Source organism: Fundulus heteroclitus, chromosome 1 (assembly GCF_011125445.2).
Source record: "Fundulus heteroclitus isolate FHET01 chromosome 1, MU-UCD_Fhet_4.1, whole genome shotgun sequence".
In the NCBI taxonomy this organism is placed as follows: domain Eukaryota; kingdom Metazoa; phylum Chordata; class Actinopteri; order Cyprinodontiformes; family Fundulidae; genus Fundulus; species Fundulus heteroclitus.
This window is the reverse complement of record NC_046361.1, coordinates 43,361,477-43,380,371: the sequence shown is the minus strand read 5'-3', so window position 1 is coordinate 43,380,371 and position 18,895 is coordinate 43,361,477. Positions and strand designations below refer to the sequence as shown.

The window sequence follows — 18,895 nt, the reverse complement described above, 5'->3', positions numbered from 1 at the left end:
AGCCTTACTGCTTTCTCCATAGAGCTCTGCTTGATTTATTTATCCAGGAAGCTTTATTATCATTTATTCTGGGAATATTTTATGTTCTATGGACACAGAAACAGGTAGAAGAGGAAAAAGGAGAGAAAGAGACAAAATGCTAAAAGGAGAAAGAGGAGAAGAAAGGGAGAGAGCGATATAACATCCTCTGAGTCTGCTTCTACACCTGCAGAGAGAAATATAAAGAACAGCAGAACCAGCTGATAAAGAATTACAGGAACAACCAACACCTTGATACCATCACTGAAGAATATACAGGATTAATTAATACATGTAGAAAGTGACAGCTGGAGGTAATAACAGGATTATGGATAGAAGTGAGTCTGTATCACCTGGATCACCTGGAGGTGTCGGCCCAGAGAAAGCTCCATCAGGATCAGGTTCAGCTCCTGACGGGAAAAGGTTCTGAAGAACGGACCTTCCAGCAGAGCTGTCGTCACGGATCGATGACCTTCTTCCTGGGAACGCTGACTCATGTTCCCTGAAGCGATGATGTCATCACCTGTCTCAGATTACACCTGAGCTCACCACCGTTTGGGCTTGGAGCTAAACGGAACCAGCTGGATGGAGATCCAGATGTCTTTAATGGTCCATCAGGCAGAACTCTGCCCAGATTTCCTCCAGACCTGCAGGTTCTGTTCTCTCACTGATCCAGTCCTTTGGGTTCTGATGGTGAATGCTGGAGGTTCTGACAGGTAGCCACAGGTTCCCTCCTGTTCTCAGGGTGGCGCGGGCCCGGTTCTGACTGAACCAGAACTTTAGAGGAAAAGTTGCTGATACCTTTTGTGAATGTTCTGGACCGGTATGATGGTGGGTTGACATCAGAACTAGACCCAACAAACTGCATCAAAGTGTTCAGGTCCATGTTCTGGTGGAACCGCCTGGTCCAACCAGGTTCTGCAGCACAGGAGCCACCTGATCATCCAAGCATTAAAACCTTCGGAACTCACTAGCGCCACCTGGTTCTGGACCTGCCGCTGGTCCAGAACCTCCGCAGAAAGAGCCTCCAGACACCAGCAGGCGGTTCTGGATCCTGCTGAGCAGACGGAACCCAGTAGAACTTCTTGTTCCAGGAGGCGGAAAGCCATCCTGTGATCGTGTGAAACACTCACTTTTTCATTTACTAATTTATTCATATCTAAAATAAGATCAAGCTGCGCGCGCCCTGCTCGGTTTTCTGTGATTGCGCACGCGCATTAAGGCACGCGCGCGTAATGCTGATGACTTATTTACCCAAACTTTATTGACCTCATCTCTAAAAGACACACAGATAAGATGAGATCATCATTGAGTTGTGGTTCTGGGCAGGTTCGGTTTTGGCCTCTTTATGCATTTAACTTTATAAAATATTTACACGGAGCCAAAATCCACCAAGAACCGCAAAAAGTTCTGGAGGAATCCAACGAACCGTAGTGGATGTAAAACGTTCCCACAGCAGCTTAGATGATGATGATGATGATGATGATGATGAGTGTCAGGTGAATCTGGAGCATGACGTCATAGCGTCATTCAGCATCCACACCCGCGTGGAGCATCCTCGCTCTCTGATTGGACCGTGAGGCAGATGCCTGTGCCGCCGATTGGCTGATCCCAGGTCAGATGACCATAATCAGGGCAGGGAGCAGCAGCACTGAGAGGGAGATGCTCCAGATAAAAGCAGCTCCGCGCTCCACCGGACCACCAGAACCGAGCCAGAACCGGACCACCCGAGGGACCAGGAGCAACTCTGCCGCCGGAGTGTGAGAGCCTGAGAGCGGCCTGAAGACCTGCGGCGGCTCGGAGCGTCCGGAGCAGAGGTGAGGGAGGTCCATGGTTACTGCGGTCCGGTTCGGTTTGATGCGGACAAATGTGTTCTGGTTCATGCAGCGGCCAGATGTTCTGTTCGGTGTGACGGTGGCAGCAGCGCCCCCTGTGGCTACAGCGGTAACTGCAGTGTCTGCTGTGACGCGTTCACTGGCAGCTGGGAAACTTTTTTCTGTTTATTTTTTTTTTTTTTACGTAAAGCTGATTTCTGCTGAGATGATTCCCCTCCTCACTCAGGTGGTTTGATGCTGGAAGCGAGAAAGGAAGCATTGAGCCACTTTAAAACATGGAGACAAGCTGGAGAAATCTGAAATCTTTTAGTTTCCCCAGAAACATTTAAAAACTGCAGGTGTTTCAAAATCTTGGAAAATAAATCCCAACCTGAATTTCACAAAAACCTCCAAGTAGTACATTAGCGGCCACGCTGCTGCATTCAGTGACCTCTGTAAAAACAAGCATCCCTCGCTTGGCTCAGGGAAAATCATTTTGTCCCACTTGACTTTAACTTTTCTCAGAGAGGTAATATTAAATGTTGTCAACAGTTAAGAAAGCAAGAAGTTTTCTTCTTTTCCTGACTGGGGATTTGTTCTGCAGGGTGTCGTTAGAACCGGGCCACAGGAGAGTCATCCAGTCTCAAAAGCCTCTTTTTTACACGGGCTCTGTTGGCCGGGTTCTACTCGACTCCGTCTGCTTTATGAGCTTTTCAATCGCAGTGATTTTTCTACCAGGCTGGCTTCTACCTAACATACAGGTAGAAGGTTTAGATGAAGCTAAAATTTTAGATAGCTCAGAAAGCTCTACTGCTTCTAAACAGTTCAAACACTGCGCAGGTTCTAAAGATTCCTCCAACGCTGCCTCACTTACTGAGGACGAGGTAATCATGTTTGGGAGGATGCCAATTATTTTATTTTTAATGGAATAAATTTTATTTATGAAGAATCCCATAAAGTCATTACTGCTAAGGGAATGGCTGGATCAACAGAGCTGTGGCTCTGGGTAAGTTTGGCAACTGTACTGAAGAGAAATCTAGGATTATTTTTATTCTCCTCAATTAATGATGGAAAATATGCTGCTCTAACTCTGCGAAGGGTCTTGTTATACAACAATAGACTGTCCCTCTAGATTAGGTGGGATTCCTCTTGGTATGTAGAACGCCATTTTCTCTCCAATTTCCTAACATTGTGCTTCAAGGAACGCAGCTCTGAATTAAACCAGGGAGCCAGCTTCCTGTGAATAATCACCTTCTTTTTCAAGGGTGCTATGTTGTCTAAGGGGGGTGGTGGCCTAGTGGTTAGAGCAGTGTGCTTGCACTATGAGAAGGATACAAGTACCCGATTCGATCCCCACAGCCTGCACTCTGGGTCCCTGAGCAAGACCCTTAACCCCAGATTATTCCCACAGATGCCGCACAGTGGCAGCCCACTGCTCCCCAAGGGGCTGGGTTAGATGCAGAAGTGAATTTCTTCATTGTGAGATCAATCATGTTCAATTATTATCATTAATGCAAAACGCAATTAGGAAGTGACACCGTCAACAAAAGCGTCTATTTGTGAATGGAAAGAAACAACATTGCTGTATCTGCAGGGTATTTCTGCAATACTGAGGATATTAAAAGGGGGACAGACTTTAAGTTTTGATACAGCATTATCCGATAAAGATCTACTATAATGGAACCCTCTTTTGGGGGTGGAGAACTCAGTTAGATTAAACTCAAATGTTATTAAAAAATGATCAGACAGGACAGGGATGTGAGGAAATACTGTTAATTCTTCACAATCAATGCCATATGTCAGCACAAGGTCTAAAGTATGAAGCCAAGAGTGCGTCGGTTTATGCACATTTTGAGCAAAACCAATTGAATCTAGGATAGTTTTAAAGGCTACACTAAGGTTATCACATTCTGTGTCAACATGAATGTTAAAATCACCCACTATAATAACCTTGTCAGTGTTTATCACCAAACCAGATAAGAAATCTGACAACTCATCCAAAAACTGAGAGTAAGGGCCTGGTGGACGATACAAAACAACAAACAGAAGAGGTTTTATTGCTTTGCAGCTTGGATGAGGGAAACTGAGGGTTAAATGTTCAAAAGAACTGTAGTTATTAGTCGGCCTGGGACTAATTAATAAATCAGACTGAAAGATAGTTGCCACTCCTCCTCCTCTTCCCACAGATCTGGGAATGTGGAAATTTAAATAATTGGAGGGAGTTGACTCATTTATACTAACATAGTCCTCTTGTAGCCAAGGATAGGGGAGTAAGCCATTGTGAGGCTAAAGCTGGGCTAGGCTAAAGCTAAGCTAGGCTAAAGCTAGGCTAAAGCTAGGCTAAAGCTAGGCTAGCGACATCTTACTATGCAGAGAAAAGCAAACCGTGTGAAACATGAGTTCCCAAACGTGAAGTGCAGCAACAGAGAATGTTTTAAATGTGTTAGAAACAGAGAGATGTCACAGCAAAGAGATTTAACCACATGACAAACAGGCAGCTGTATCCTGCCACAAATCAAGATGGAGACCGCACAACTGTTTTTTCTCTAGATCAAGCTGCAAGGAAAAGAAGGCATGCGATGAACCGAGAACATCTTCAGAAGACAGCAACAACTTTTAGACGCCCGGAAGATTGAGGAGATAAAAGTGAATAAGATGGATTCTACTCTTGTTTATATCTGGGGGTTGGGGTCTCGCCGTGTTTCCCCTGCTGAGCGACTGCAGTGCTTTGCCCACTTGGCTGGCTGTTTGAAAGTCCTACATGAATTAATAAAGGTTTGTCAGTCGTTTGCCACATTGTGCAGAAAAGACCGGCAGACAGAAATGACAGCAGCAGGACGGGTCAGAACCAGGCTGGCACTCCTGGGAGACGGGTCAGAACCAGGCTGGCACTCCTGGGAGACGGGTCTGCAGATGGACCATCCCCTGGTGTGACGAGGTTCTGAGGGAGTCCACAGAGAGGAGGGTTCAAAACCGATCCAGAACCCGTTCAGGAAAAACTAAGACGGGTTTAAGAGGATGAAACTTCCTTCAGACATCTGCCGTGATGGATCTTCAGCTCCTCCTCCTCCTCCCGGGGCGATGAAGAGGCGCTGACTGGGTCTAATGAGTTCTGCGGACTGAAACTGGGTCACAGTTTGTTTGCTCCTGCAGCTCTAACTGGGTTTCATGGACTGAAGGTTCTGCAGCGTTCGGTTCTGCTGGTAAACTCAGCCCGGTCCAGATGATCCAAGCAGGTCTAAGCTGTTGGACCCGTTCCAGTTCTGAAGGCTCCCTGGCGGTCCCCTTTACTCGGACCTCTGAATGGTTCAGGCTTAACAACTCCTAAACTCCACAGAACCAGATCAGAACCGGGTCTGATCCAGGTCAGGAACCAATCAGCTGCTGGGCGCTGATCCGATCCGTTTCCCCCGTGAGGATCTCAGTCCTGACAGCACAGAGAGCCGCTCAGAGGGCGGTGATCAACGTCACCTCATCCATATCCATCTGCTGAGGAGGAGGAAGAGGAAGAGGAGGAGGAGGAAGAGGAGGAGGAGGAGGAAGAGGAAGAGCAGAGGCTGGACCAGCTCCATCTGTCACTGGTACAGCCTCTGCTCTTCCAGGAGGACGTCTAGAGAACCTTTAAATGGAGACATTCTGGACCTCCTCCTCCTCCCCCTGGAAGATGGCGCTCCGGGCCATCCTACAGAGAAAGCTGATTGGTTCTTTTGGTTCAGACTCTCTGCTGGGAACTGTTCACGGTGAACTGAACTATTCTTCAAGTCAGGATCAATGAACTGATCTGGAATGCTCTGAACTGATTCTCTCTGCTGATTCCTTCAGAGTTCCTCTTCTTCTCTGAATGATCCTGCTGCGCGACCCGGGTTCCTGTCATCAATCTGATAACAAGCTGACCGGTTCTGACTGGTTATTTCTGGTTCTGACAGGTTCTGACTGGTTATTTCTGGTTCTGACTGGTTATTTCTGGTTCTGACCGGTTCTGACTGGTTATTTCTGGTTCTGATCGGTTCTGACTGGGTCTGACTGGGAGTGGGAGGATATTTTGTGTCTGTGATGAAACTGATCCAAACTTCTCTGTTTTTCGCTAATTGTCTCAGATCGTCTCCCTGTCACCCAGTGCATCATGGGATCTGCAGTCCTCCCTGCTCTTCTTCTCTGCCTCCTGGCGTCGTGGCTGTGTTGTGGCGTGGCCAGCCCAGGTAAAGCAGAGTTGTGTGTTTTATGGGCGGCGGCGGTGCGCGGCCTGTTTAAACGGCGTGTGTCCTGCAGGTGGCGCTGTGGCGTGCCCGCTGCAGTGTGTGTGTGAGACCCGGCCCTGGTACACCTCGCAGTCCGTGTACCACCAGGCCCGCACGGTGGACTGCAATGAGCTGCACCTGCGCAGGGTTCCAGCCGACATCTCGTCAGACACTCAGGTGACTCCCGCTCCGACCCGGAAGCAGCCGGAGAACCTTTGGGAACACGGTTCTAATGTCTTCATGAACCTGTCTGTGGTCCAGGTGCTGCTGCTGCAGAGCAACAACATCTCCTCCATCACCACCGAGCTGCAGAGCATGAGCAACCTGACGGAACTGGACCTGTCCCAGAACCGCTTCACTCAGGTAAAGCTGGACCCTGACACGGTCCTCACCAGAACAGTAAGTGGTTCTGCTCAGCACTAGTACCTGTCTGACCCTGTCCAGGTGAGCTCCATGGGCCTCTCCTCTCTGACCCACCTGGTCACTCTCTACGTGGAGGAGAACCTGGTTGAAGAGCTGGAGGACTTTGGTCTGAGGAACCTCTCCAGCCTGGAGGAGCTCTACATCAACCACAACCACATCTCCTCCATCGGACCCAAAGCCTTCGCTGGTCTCACCAACCTGCTCAGGTAATCAGAGACCAGTGCTTCTACAACTCTGTGGTTCTGTTACAACAGCTGGACCCACTGAGCCGGATCAGTGACCCGGTTCATTCTAACCTCAGGAGAACTGTCTGAGGTTCACATGTTTTTACCCAAAGTTCTGGGTAAATCTGATTGTACCTTCAGAACCTCTTTATGTTCAGAACCTGCTGAATCACCTGAGACCTCCTGAAGAACCAGCTCTCACTTTGGCTTCTTAAAAGAAAACCAAAATAATTAACAACCCAATTAATCAATTAGCCAATTAGCCAAACAAGCAGTCTTAATTGGCAGCACAGGATGAAGATCTGTGCAGCAGCGAGGAGGAGGAGGAGGAGGAGGAGGAGGAGGAGGAGGAGGAGGAGGAGGAGGAGGAGGAGGCGGTGGTTGTCCCTCGGTGGCTGAGCAGCGCCCCCTCCTGGTCAGGAGAAGGATCATTAAAGCTTCACAGAGAACCTGATTCATCCTGAGAGAACGCATCTGGTCTGCAGTCTGACCTGAAGTGTTCCAGCTTCAGTTCTAGTTTCTAGATCAGAGCAGAGCGATGAAAGTCTCACACTGAGAAGATCCTGAAGAGGCATGTTTGTCTTTAAACATCTGAGTCGGGTCGCTTCATCATCAGAATTTAGGCAGCTGTGGAAACGGTGCTGCACAGTGGCCCAGCTGGGTTCTCCCTGTCCGTGCGTAGGTTCTCTCTGGGTACTCCAGCCTCCTCCCACAGTCCATAAACACGGCCGGTCCTCGCTTCAGAACCATGAGAAGAAGCACTTCTCCGTGGTTCTGACTCTCTGGGGAGGTTCTGCTTCATTTACAGCAGGATCTGTTGTGGTGAAGAAGGTTCTGGTACCGTTTGGGTTCTGGTTCTCTGAATCAGTGTTCCACTCTTGATCTTTCAGGCTTCACCTGAACTCAAACCGCCTGGAGGCCATCGACAGCCGCTGGTTTGAGTTCCTGCCGTCGCTGGAGATCCTGATGATCGGGGAGAACCCCATCCTGGGTCTGGAGGAGAAGAACTTCCTGCCTCTGTCTCGCCTCCACAGCCTGGTTCTGGCCCGGATGGGCCTGGTTTCTGTCCCGTCTGCAGCCTTCGTGGGCCTCGACTACCTGGAGAGCCTCTCCTTCTTTGACAACAAGCTGCGGTGGGTCTGCCGGCGCCTCCTGCTGCCGAGGAACCGGTACCGGCAGGCGGTCCGTTACCCATGAGTGTGTCTCTGGTCCGCAGGTCCGTTCCTCGGGACGCGCTGAGCTCGCTGCCCAACCTGAAGTTCCTGGACCTGAACAGAAACCCCATCAGCCGCATCCAACAGGGGGACTTTCAGAACCTCCAACATCTGGAGGAGCTCAGGTTAGAACCACAGAAACATCCGTTGCTTCCTGTAGGTTCTTGTCTCAGTTCTGCCAGGGACAGACGGGCCGGGCCAGATGGTTCTGCAGCCCGTCTGTCCTGTGCAACCTTCAGTCCAGAGAAGGAACCAGAACTCCTCCATGTCTCCAACAAGCCCTCTACTGGCGCCGAGCGACCCGGTTACTGAGCCTGGGCTCGCTCCTGGAGTCCGGCCCAGAGCAGTCCTGGTACCACGGGCTCTGGGGAGTTCTGCAGAATAGATCGGGTTCTTGGTGGTCTGAACCTCCATTGCTGGTTCTAGATCCATCATCCATCTCCTCCCCTGCTGGTTCCTCACAGGGATGGTTCCTCTCAGAGGGCGAGGGGAACCAGGACGGTTCTGCGGCCCAAACGGGTCAGCGGGTCAGGAGTCAGTGATGCAGAACTCATGACTGTGCCTCCAGAACCCAAGAAGAGACCCAGCTCTCCAGAGGGAGCAGCAGGTCTAAGCAGTCCGAGGTCCAGAACCGACTGGACCGCAGCTTTTCCATCATGGCGAATAAAATCCAGAACGTTTCTACATAAACAGTTTTTATTGGGCAGGAGTCTGTGGCAGCAGCTGAATGATTATTATTATTAATATTAATATTATTATTATTATTATTATTATTATTATTATTGGTATTATTACTATTATTATTAATATTATTATTAATATTATTATTATATTATTATTATTATTATTATTATTATTATTATTATTATTGTTATTATTATCATTATTATTGGTATTATTACTATTATTATTATTATTATTATTAATATTATTATTATTATTAATTATTATTATTATTATTATTATTATTATTATTATTATTATTATTATTATTATTGGTATTATTACTATTATCTGAACACCGATTGGCTGATTGTGTCATGTGACGCAAACAGAACGTCTCCCACCAATCACCAGCCTGCTGGCGCTGCTGATGACCGTTGCCTGCAGCAGCCCCTGGGGGTTCTGGGTCAGCGTTGGGTTCTGGTTCTGGTCGGGTTGGGCAGCAGCAAGTCGTGACGCTAAGGTTCAGACTGGATTCTGTGGACAACCTGCTGAGAAGGAAAGTTGATGTTGGGTTCTGTTGCCCATGACAACGGTTCTGGTCTGAGGCTGGTCTGGGATCAGGCGACCGATCCGCTGTGATCTGGGCCGTGTTCTGTGGGTTGGGTCGGGGTATTGCCTGGTGGGCCGACCCGTTTCAGATGCGGTAGCCGGTCCCGGGTCAGAACCGGCGCTCCTCATCAGAACCCGTTTTATCAGTAATTAAAGAACAGAAAGTTGTCGGTTCAGATCCGAAGGTTTCAGGAACAACGTGACCCGAAAGAAAAGGGATCAACAGGATCAACGGGTCATCTGGGCCTTCAGAACCGCTCAGAATTCATCTGTCAGTCCAAAAGTGCTGGTTCTGTCTGGCTGAGGACTTGTTGTGGTCTCAGTGTGAACAGCATGGAGGATCTGCTGATGGTGGAGCGAGGAGCCTTCCAGAACCTGCCAGAACTCACCAAGCTGGAGCTGTGCAGCAACCCGCGGCTGTCCTTCATCGACCCGGACGCCTTCAGGTGAGCCACGCCCCGCCGCTACCTGAGGAGCAGCCAGGGTCCACTCTGAAACGTCTGCTCTCCTCCCCGCAGAGACCTGCCCTCCCTGCGGACTCTCCTGCTCCTCAACAACCAGCTGGGCCTCCTCTCCGGGGACCTCCTCTCCTCGCTGCCGTCTCTGGAGGAGCTGGCTCTGCACTCCAACCCTCTGCGCTGCGACTGTCTCGCCTCCTGGGGGCCTCACCTCGGAAACCGCTCGCACCTCAAGCTGCAGGAGCCTTCCATGACCGTCTGCTCCTCCCCGCCGCACCTGATTGGCCGGGAGCTGCAGGAGGTGGTGGCGTCCGGATGGGGCGGGGCCGGGGGCGGGGCCAACAGCTGCTTACCTCACATCTCTCCTCACGCCTTTCCTCCAGCCATGAACGTCAGCGCGGGTCAGCCAATCACACTGGAGTGCTGGGCCGACGCTGACCCCGCCCCCCAGTTCTACTGGGTGACGCCGACCGGAGACAAGGTGGGTGTGGCCTGAGGGGCGTGGCTTCCAGGTAAACCATAGATAGTCTATTCAGACGGAGGAGGAGGGTCCATGATGTGGGCTTATTTTACAGCTGAAGGATTTTATGGGCTGGCGGTCCTGAGTGGACCAGGAGCTCCTCTGTTGACCAACGTATTGTAGAGTCCAGCTGAAGCTCGGACCAAACTGGGCCATCAACAGAACCACAGTCCCACCCACAGCAGCAGAGCTACAACAGGATGGATGGAGGAGAAAGGGATGAAGGTGCTGCAATGGCCTAGTCAAAGTCTAGCTCTAGCAGAGCAGGAACCTCATGAGCTCCTGAACAATCCTGACCCAGAAATAAGCAAAGTACCATTAATTAATTCATTAATCAATCATCGTTATTGTCATCCTCTGCATCCGACCCGTCCCCCAGGGACCAGCGGGTCGCTCTGCGGCACCGCGCACCATTCTGGGGCTGAGGGCCTTGCTCAGGGACTCAAAGTGGCAGTCTGTGGGAGTTGAACCAGGAACCTTGCTCCTCTGACTCTAGGCCCCGCCCCCTGAACATAAATTAACCTGATGCGGAGGTTTAAATAAATGCTCTTCCTGTTCAGGTGAGCTCTGAGGCGGTGGCTGCACCAATCATATCAGAGGAGGGGCGTGGCCTGAGCAGGAAGAGGAAGCATCACATGTCTGAGCCCGGAGCACTGGTGATAGAACAAGCTGAGCCTTCAGACTCAGGTCAGACTCGGCCTCGCTTCTACGTCCAGAACCGTTAACACTCTGCATTAAACCCTTATGCTCCGCCCCCAGGTGTGTACACCTGCGTGGCCTGGAACGCCGAGGGGGCCGACACCAAGAGCATCTCGGTGTCTGTGGACTCCCGGGGGTCCGGAGGAGGCAGCCGCTGGCGTGACGAGCCCGATGAACAGAGGCTGTGGTCCGGGGACTCCTCTCTGGTGGTTCTGGCTAAGGTACTGATCCGGTCCTGATCCCGCTCCTCTCCACCAGAACCCCGCGGTCAGCTGCTCTTCTCTGTCCAGGTGGTCCATGCCCAGTCGGTGGTCCTGGAGTGGAAGTTGCATCCCAGCAGAGGAGCCTCCTCTGTGGGTCTGAACCAGAACACCGGGCTGGTCCGGTGGACCAGTGCAGTCGTGCACATCGACAACCCTCAGATCAGCTACACGGCCAAGGTGAGCACACCTGCAGCACCACCTGACCTCTACCTGAGCCCAGGGTTCTGCTGCCGCGTCTCAGACAGTGGAGAGGACGACCGAACATGAGCGCTGGGTTTCCATGTGGGATTTATCTTTCTCCCACATGTTAGCATATGTGCTCGTACCCATCAGCATGGAAGTAACGCCGACTCACGTTTAAGGTCACAGTGGAATTAATATGAGCATCAATTCATAATTGAAAAATGTAATAACACTAACACTTACCAACGACACGAGTCACAACTTTGCTCCAGCAGCAGTTAGCATTAGCAGTTAGCGTTAGCAGTTAACATTAGCGTTAGCAGTTAATGTTAGCAGTTAGCATTAGCAGTTAGAGTTAGCAGTTAGCATCGGCAGTTAGAGTTAGTAGTTAGCATCAGCAGTTAGCATTAGCAGTTAGCACCAGCAGTTAGCGTTAGTAATTGGCATCAACAGTTAGCATCAGTAGTTAGCATCAGCAGTTAGCATTATCAGTACAGACGGCAGCAGCTCAGTGGAGAACCAGCGGGATGTTCGACCTCATTATTACATGCAGAAAACTTGTACTGGAGCCAGGCTGGACGGCTGGTATAGGAACCGCTGTGAGGGACGTAGCATACGGCGTGCAGGATCCATGTCCAGTGCGGCACACAGGGGTCTTTGCAGCGCCGAAGAGGTTTTCACCCGTTGCATTTTCATTGTATGGCACTTCCACAGGGGCTGCCCGCTGCTACCCGCAGCTACCTGCTGCTACCTGCTGCTACCTGCTGCTACCTGCTGCTACCCGCTGCTACCCGCAGCTACCCGCAGCTACCCGCTGCTACCCGCAGCTACCCGCAGCTACCCGCAGCTACCCGCAGCTACCCGCTGCTACCAGCTGCTACCTGCAGCTACCCGCAGCTACCTGCAGCTACCTGCTGCTACCTGCTGCTACCCGCTGCTAACTGCTGCTACCTGCAGCTACCTGCAGCTCCAGCCGCTGTGATCGCATCATTCTTAACAAGACAATCACCATCCTGTCTGACCTCCTACCTGTCTGTCTGCTAACCTGTTAATCTACCTGGTAACCCTTCACCTGTCTTCCTGTCTGGTTTTTTACTCGTCTGCGGTTCCGTCTCTGCAGGTCCCAGCTGATGTTCAGGAGTACAATCTGACGCACCTCCTTCCAGCCACAGAGTACCACGTCTGCCTCACCGTGTCCTCCTCCCCCACGCCTCCTCCCGGCTCCCCACCCCCCTCCCTCTCCACCCTCGCCTCCACACCTGTCCACACCTCCTGCCTGAATGTCACCACCAAGGAGGCGGGTTTCTCTGTGGAGCTGGTGGCGTCCCAGCGCAGCAGCGTGGCGCTGGCCGCCGTCCTGGGCTCCATGTTCGCCCTGTCCATCATGGCGCTGCTGGTGGTGTACATGGGCCGCCGGGTGCAGCAGCACAAGTCCTGCGGCCATTCTCTGAAGAAGTACATGCAGCACACCACGTCCATTCCCCTGAAGGAGCTGTACCCCCCCCTCATCACGCTGTGGGAGAGCGAGGCGGAGAAGGATAAAGACGACAAGGAGGAGGAGGAGGAGGCAGGGAGGGAGGAAGGAGCACGGGGTGAGGGGGAGGTGGGGAGGAGTCAGATCAACACCACCAAGACTTACATGTGGTAGCTGGTGGGGAGGGCGGGTCATGTGACTCAAGGAGAAGCCTGCCAGACAAACATCAGGGTGAAAAAACCCGTCGGTTGACTTCAGGTTTCAGCTCAGTAATCATGGCTCCTGATTGGTCCGTCACCTCCTGCTGGTCACTCTTCCCCATCATCACCTGCACAGGCAGCAGAGACCCGGTCCAACCCGCTGGTACCGGTTCTGATCCTGGGGAGCAGGACGTGATGTGGAGATTAAATCCCAGATCAGGTTTCTGGGTTCCCCCCCACAGCTCAGCAGCTGCACTTCCTGTGGACACGTCTGACCGATGCTGGTCAAGCCGCGGCGCGGGGACCGCCAGCGGGCCGTCAGACGGTTTAGATGGGACAGCTCAGGGTCCGCATGTCCTCACCTCCGTCTCCTGTCTGTGCAGCACTCTGTCAGGAACTGTTCTGCCTAGAATTCAGCGAGGAACGTGAACGCAGTACAGCGGCAGGCTGAAACGTCAGGAGCTGATCACCAGGGTTCCCACAGGCTCATTAAGAGTCTAAACATGGTTAAAACAGCAACATTTCAACTTAAAATTCTATTTAGTCAAGTCTTTTAGCTTTTCCTGCTGATTCTGGGGTAACCGGACTTTGATTTTGTGTCTTTAGTTGTTTTTCCTCGGCACTAAAACGATTCCCTGGATCTGATTCCCCCTCAGCTTCAGCTGATGGCTTGTTTTAGTAAAAATGACTTTTATGTGCCGTGGATGCAGCCGGTGGGTTAAAACTCAGAAGTTAGTTCATAACTGGATCATTTCTACATCCAAACAAGTAGATAGATTAAGAAAAACATGTTAACTTGAAAGACTTTATTCTAAAACTAATTCTTTACCACATAACGACACCAGTACCGGTTCCCTGGTACCATCGGTACCGTTCGGTCCAGACGTGACCGGTACCGTCTCTACGTAGATGTGAGCGGCTGCAGCTGGACATACGCAGACGGTTTTAATTCAAACTAATCTTTGATAAATAGTTTTAAACTGTTCACAACTTTAAAGAGTTTAGCTTGCAGCCAGTAATCTTCATTAATCACACAATAATCACAGCAGAGTAAGGTGATGAATAAAGCGGCACATTAGTTTTATTTGGAGGTAAAATGTCTCCAAAGCTAATGTTCCACATTCAGCTGCAGTAAATTTACTTTGTTTATTGATAAACTGTAGATTATAACATCTGATTTGGTGAGAAAGCTCAACTGGTGGATTTAGTTTGTGCACATCTGCATTTTTGATCAGATGATATTTTTGTTTTTTAGATGAAACTCTAATTTCTCTCAGCACCAGATCAGGAACCCCCCCCCCCCCCCCCCCCCATATTATAACTGATCTACTTCCTCAGCATCTGATGCAGATAGCTGTGTTCTGCTGCAGAACCGACGTCTGCAGTGGAACCCAGAACGGATCTGAGGGAACCCTCTGAGTTCAGCTCTCTGTTTGGGATTGAAAATGTTCCTCGGGTTCTGTTTGGCCGTGAAGACAGAACCGTGTACGTTCTGCTGTGGAACGTTAGAATGGACCCTCAGGTGTTCTGCTCGCCCTCACCTGTACGTTGGCAGGCCGTGGGGAGAGCGCCCCCTGGTGGCAGCTCCTCTCTAGCTTGCAGCGTATTTTCTACTGAGACTCTGAGGTTGTGGGCGGGTCCGCAGTGGTTCTGTGTAAATCCTCACCGCCTGCAGCCCCTTTTATTCTCCACACACTTTATACACTGTAACCTTTTTAATGAAACACTTTCTGACAATAAAACACTACAAATGTTTGTTCTGTTGAACTTTTTCTTTTATTATTGTGCTGTGACGTCATCAGACCTATGGGTATGAATCCTAACCAGGGGCGATGCTAGGATGAGGCCCCCCGGGGCCCGGGCCCCTGTGGGCAGCTGACTGAGGCTCCTCAGTTAAACCTTTGTGATAAATCTATGATGGACCCTCTGCACACTCTGATGAGGAACCGGCTGTAGTGATGGGTCCGGCATCACCGATGTGTCGAGCTCATAGAGCAAAACTGCGTTGATGCGCGTATCGCTATGGGAAAGTCACATGACCGATACAGGAACTGACTCTGATGCACCAAACTGTGTCTATAAGCAGTTCCCTCTAAGCTGCGCGCGTGTGCATTCACACACAGCAAAGCTATGCTGCGCAGTAAATAAAATCCAAGCCGAACTTTAAAGTCTAACTCTTGGACTGAAAAAAAATCCTGAAAACCATTGAATAACTTCCAGAACAAGGTAAACTTTGAATATTCATGTATCAAAAGTGTTCAAATTAAGTTTAAATATTAAATATTATGCATTTTTTACACCGATTATGGTATTTCGCGTTTGAGTGCTGCCTTCGTTTACGATCGTCCATTTCCGACGTGTGACGTCAATTCAAGAACACCAAGAATGCGCGAAGCGAACTTGCATAGAAACACACATTGTTTACGTTGTACAACCGGTACGGCGAACCAGGATATATGGATGTTTTCCAGGATCTTCTTTCACACCAAATCTGCTGATCCACGTCTACTTTGAGCAAACGCTTTAAAAAAAAATCGGCGAACTAAGTCCACAATAAAATGCCTTCTAGGTGCGTAGTTGGCTGTAGTGTCGCTTACAGACCAGTTCATTGTTATTGTTTTCATCCGGGTTTTTCGCGCATGCGTGCTGGACTGGAAGGAAACTAACGAGTTCTCCACGTATTTTTCTTCTTTGGATAACGTATCACAAGATCGTTTTAAGAGTAAGTTGATGGTTGATGGTATCAGATTGCCAGATTTATACAGCAAAAGCCTGAAGGGACGGAGGGAGTCTGTGAAATGCTGGCCAAGGGTTCCGTACTGCGACACAGCTGCTTTATAAACACGACAGGCCAGTACGGACAGAGAGAGCATGAAAGCATGAAACCACTGGACGGCTACAATTATTTTATATCGGGACATAGACACCAGCAACCCCCGCGACGCCATGAGGGATTAAGCGGGTCAGGAAATGAATGGATGGATGTTCAGACATGTTTGTGTTTTAACTTACCCGCCCGGTAGGTTAAAACAAACATTGTTCACTAAGGATTATTTCGGTGTTTTTGTCCTATTAATCCTTTTCACAGACTCATGGCAGAGGGTTTGCATACATTGTACATGTACGTATATTTGAAAAAATCGCTGAACTAAGTTCACAATAAAATGCCTTCTAGGTGCGTAGTTGGTGGCTGTAGTGCAGACCGCGGTGAAGTTGGTTTGACATTGGACATTAAAGCTCTGCGGAGTCAGCGGGATCTAGCTCACGGTTGATCCGGTTGAAGGACTCCGATTTCGGCTAGCGTCTCTCAGCTGCTCCCTTCTCCCATACGCGGTGGGACCGTCAATAAATCTGATTTGATTTTTGTTTCTCAAGAGTGCTCCGCTGACTCCGCGGAGCTTGAATGTCCAATGTCAAACCAACTTCACCGCGGTCTAGTGCAGGCCAGAAAGTAGCGCTACATACTTGGCCGAATGATTAAAAGGTCCGAAAGAAATGGGATAAATTCGTAAAAGAAACGCAAAAGGACTGGATTGCCGGCAGTGACAAAAGTGTTTTATGCAATTCACACTTCACAAGCGAGGATTGTGAGGGGTACTTACAATGGAGCATGGGCTCTAGCGTTAGATATAGTCTCCTCAGGTTCACCTTGTTCAAACTCCGTTTCTTCGTATATATAATAGGTATCGGAGTCGCCGATGCTTGAGGTGGAGTTTGAAGATGTATCAGACATTTTTTTTATTAATTTTTTGTAGGTAGAGTAAGAGTTATTAATTAAATTTAATAAATCGGTAGCAAAGTCGTGTTGTTAGCAGCTGGATGCACGGTACTCGTTCTGTTTGTGACGTCACATTCCGAAAAAGCCCGATTGAAGAATGTTCGGGCTCTTTCGCTTATACAGCAAGTTTTATTGAAATTACTTCCAAACGGCGCACATAATTCACATTTAATATAAATTTCTTTAGTCTGGTGACTATTTGAATGCATCTGCGTAAAAATGCATTCAGTCCAAGAGTTAGACTTTAAACAAAATAATTATAAACCAAGTTATTTTTTTAACATTTTGCCACTCTGGTTGGTGAACCACGGCGCCGCTCTGTGAGCGCCATGTCTGATGGGAGCGCACCACTGATTGGTGGGTTGGGCGGACGCCTTCATGGCTGGACAGGTTACGCTGTGCGTCTTTGTTCTGAGCGTCGTTTCAGAAAAAACGGCTGATCTACCCTGAGTAGTTCTACATCACTCTGTCATACTGAGTGTTTCCGGTTTCAGAACAGGTGATATCAGTCAGGTAACTAAACGCAGCGTCCGATCAACCATGAGTTTAACGAGATTCACCATGGCAACGACAGGAAATAAGCTTGGAAGTGTTCATGTCCTGCGAGTAGAATTAGAAATCTTTAAAGAAGGCATATAGATAACATTAAACCATAAGAAACAAAAATGTTGCTGCTGAAAACCACAGTAGAGAATTGTTGAAAAAGTCAATGCATGCGCGATATGAAAGCTATGTGATGGAGAATTAAAGCTATTTTCTCACGCTTCACTAGTTCAACACAAAAGGAGGAGTATGTGGGGGGGGGGGTGCATTGATTACTAAAAGCATTGAAAGGACATGGCAGTAAATCATGATGAACAGTTTAACCAGGTAAGGTTAAGTTAGAAGTTTTATGTTTAACGGTACTCAACTAAAGCATTAATTGGCTATATTCAACATGTGCAATTAATGATGGGATAGTGTGTGTTATTGAAATAACTGATATGTTCATCTTTTTGCCAGCATTATTCACCAATCCTTCTAAAAATGAGTTGACACTGATTGTCTTGTATTATTTAATTTGTGCCAACCTCACTTTATAATAACTACACAGGCTATATGGAATGGAAAATTAGAGCTGGAAGTGCCAAAATTGATACAGAATAAATTATTGCTTTTACTCTGCGTAGTTATTTTATTAATCTTGTGGGTCTCTGACTATGGAACACCTATAAACTGTAAGTGAGTAACATTTCTGACAGCGTGACATACAGTTTCCTCTGAAAGATTTTCTGCATCTCCTACGATATTAAAAAGCTGCCGTTGGCATAAAAACGAAGAGCAGCACAAATAAATTGTTCAGAACTGAGAACGTTCCCTCGTTGTGTTAGAAAAGGCTGAGAATATTGAAATAAATCATCTGACGACCCTAAATGAGCCTCAGCCTGAGGACGCCCATCTTCACAGAAGCTGTCTGCCTCTACTTCATGTTATTGAGCAGTTTGTTGTTGATAAATCATAAACTAAAATGACAATTTTTTACATAACATTTGGCAACATCTTGACATCGAAGTGGGCGGGCAGACCCAAAGTGTCCCAGCTGATGCCATCCAGGAGGTGCAGATAATTAGCAGAGGGTCCCAGGATCCTATGATATACTGGAAAAACCAAAAGAGTCTGTCCAAACCTCTTCTTCCTTTTATTACAATTTCTCTGAGCTCCAGCATCATCAGTGCCGCGTGAGCGGCTGTTTTCTACAGCTGGAGAAGTGATGTTAAAAAAGCGTAACAGACTCCATATCAAAATGTTAAAAACCTTTTTATAAAAATTTGTAGGGAAAAATGCCAGTCCACAAGGATCCTCATTTACAACATGTTTACTTAGATGTTATTACGTTATCATACAGGTTCACATTATTTATTGGCTATATCTAAAAAAAAAAATCAATGATATTTTAAATTTAAATGAAAATATAAAATAATACAATGCAACATACAATGACTTAAATCGTATTATTCTATATACTGGGTCATCAAATCAGTGTCAGTTAACTGTCAGGTTCCCTGTAGTGATTTTATGGTCCAGCAGGTGTCAGTATTCCTGTTTCCTGATGTAAACAGGAAGTGATAAGAGAA

General features: G+C 48.6%; 1 protein-coding gene across 1 annotated transcript; it reads left to right on the top strand.

The window, feature by feature from the left end:
* The first annotated feature begins 1,597 nt into the window (after nucleotides 1-1,597).
* On the top strand, nucleotides 1,598-14,253 carry si:ch211-180f4.1 (uncharacterized protein LOC100144405 homolog). Its single transcript, XM_021312660.2, has 13 exons — nucleotides 1,598-1,835; nucleotides 5,930-6,031; nucleotides 6,102-6,247; nucleotides 6,332-6,433; nucleotides 6,515-6,699; nucleotides 7,608-7,850; nucleotides 7,934-8,056; nucleotides 9,530-9,652; nucleotides 9,725-10,145; nucleotides 10,745-10,871; nucleotides 10,944-11,104; nucleotides 11,174-11,323; nucleotides 12,450-14,253. The coding sequence occupies exons 2-13, from the start codon at nucleotides 5,956-5,958 to the stop codon at nucleotides 12,975-12,977; spliced, it is 2,385 nt and encodes a 794-aa protein (XP_021168335.2). The 5' UTR covers nucleotides 1,598-1,835; nucleotides 5,930-5,955; the 3' UTR covers nucleotides 12,978-14,253.
* The last annotated feature ends 4,642 nt before the right edge of the window (nucleotides 14,254-18,895 follow it).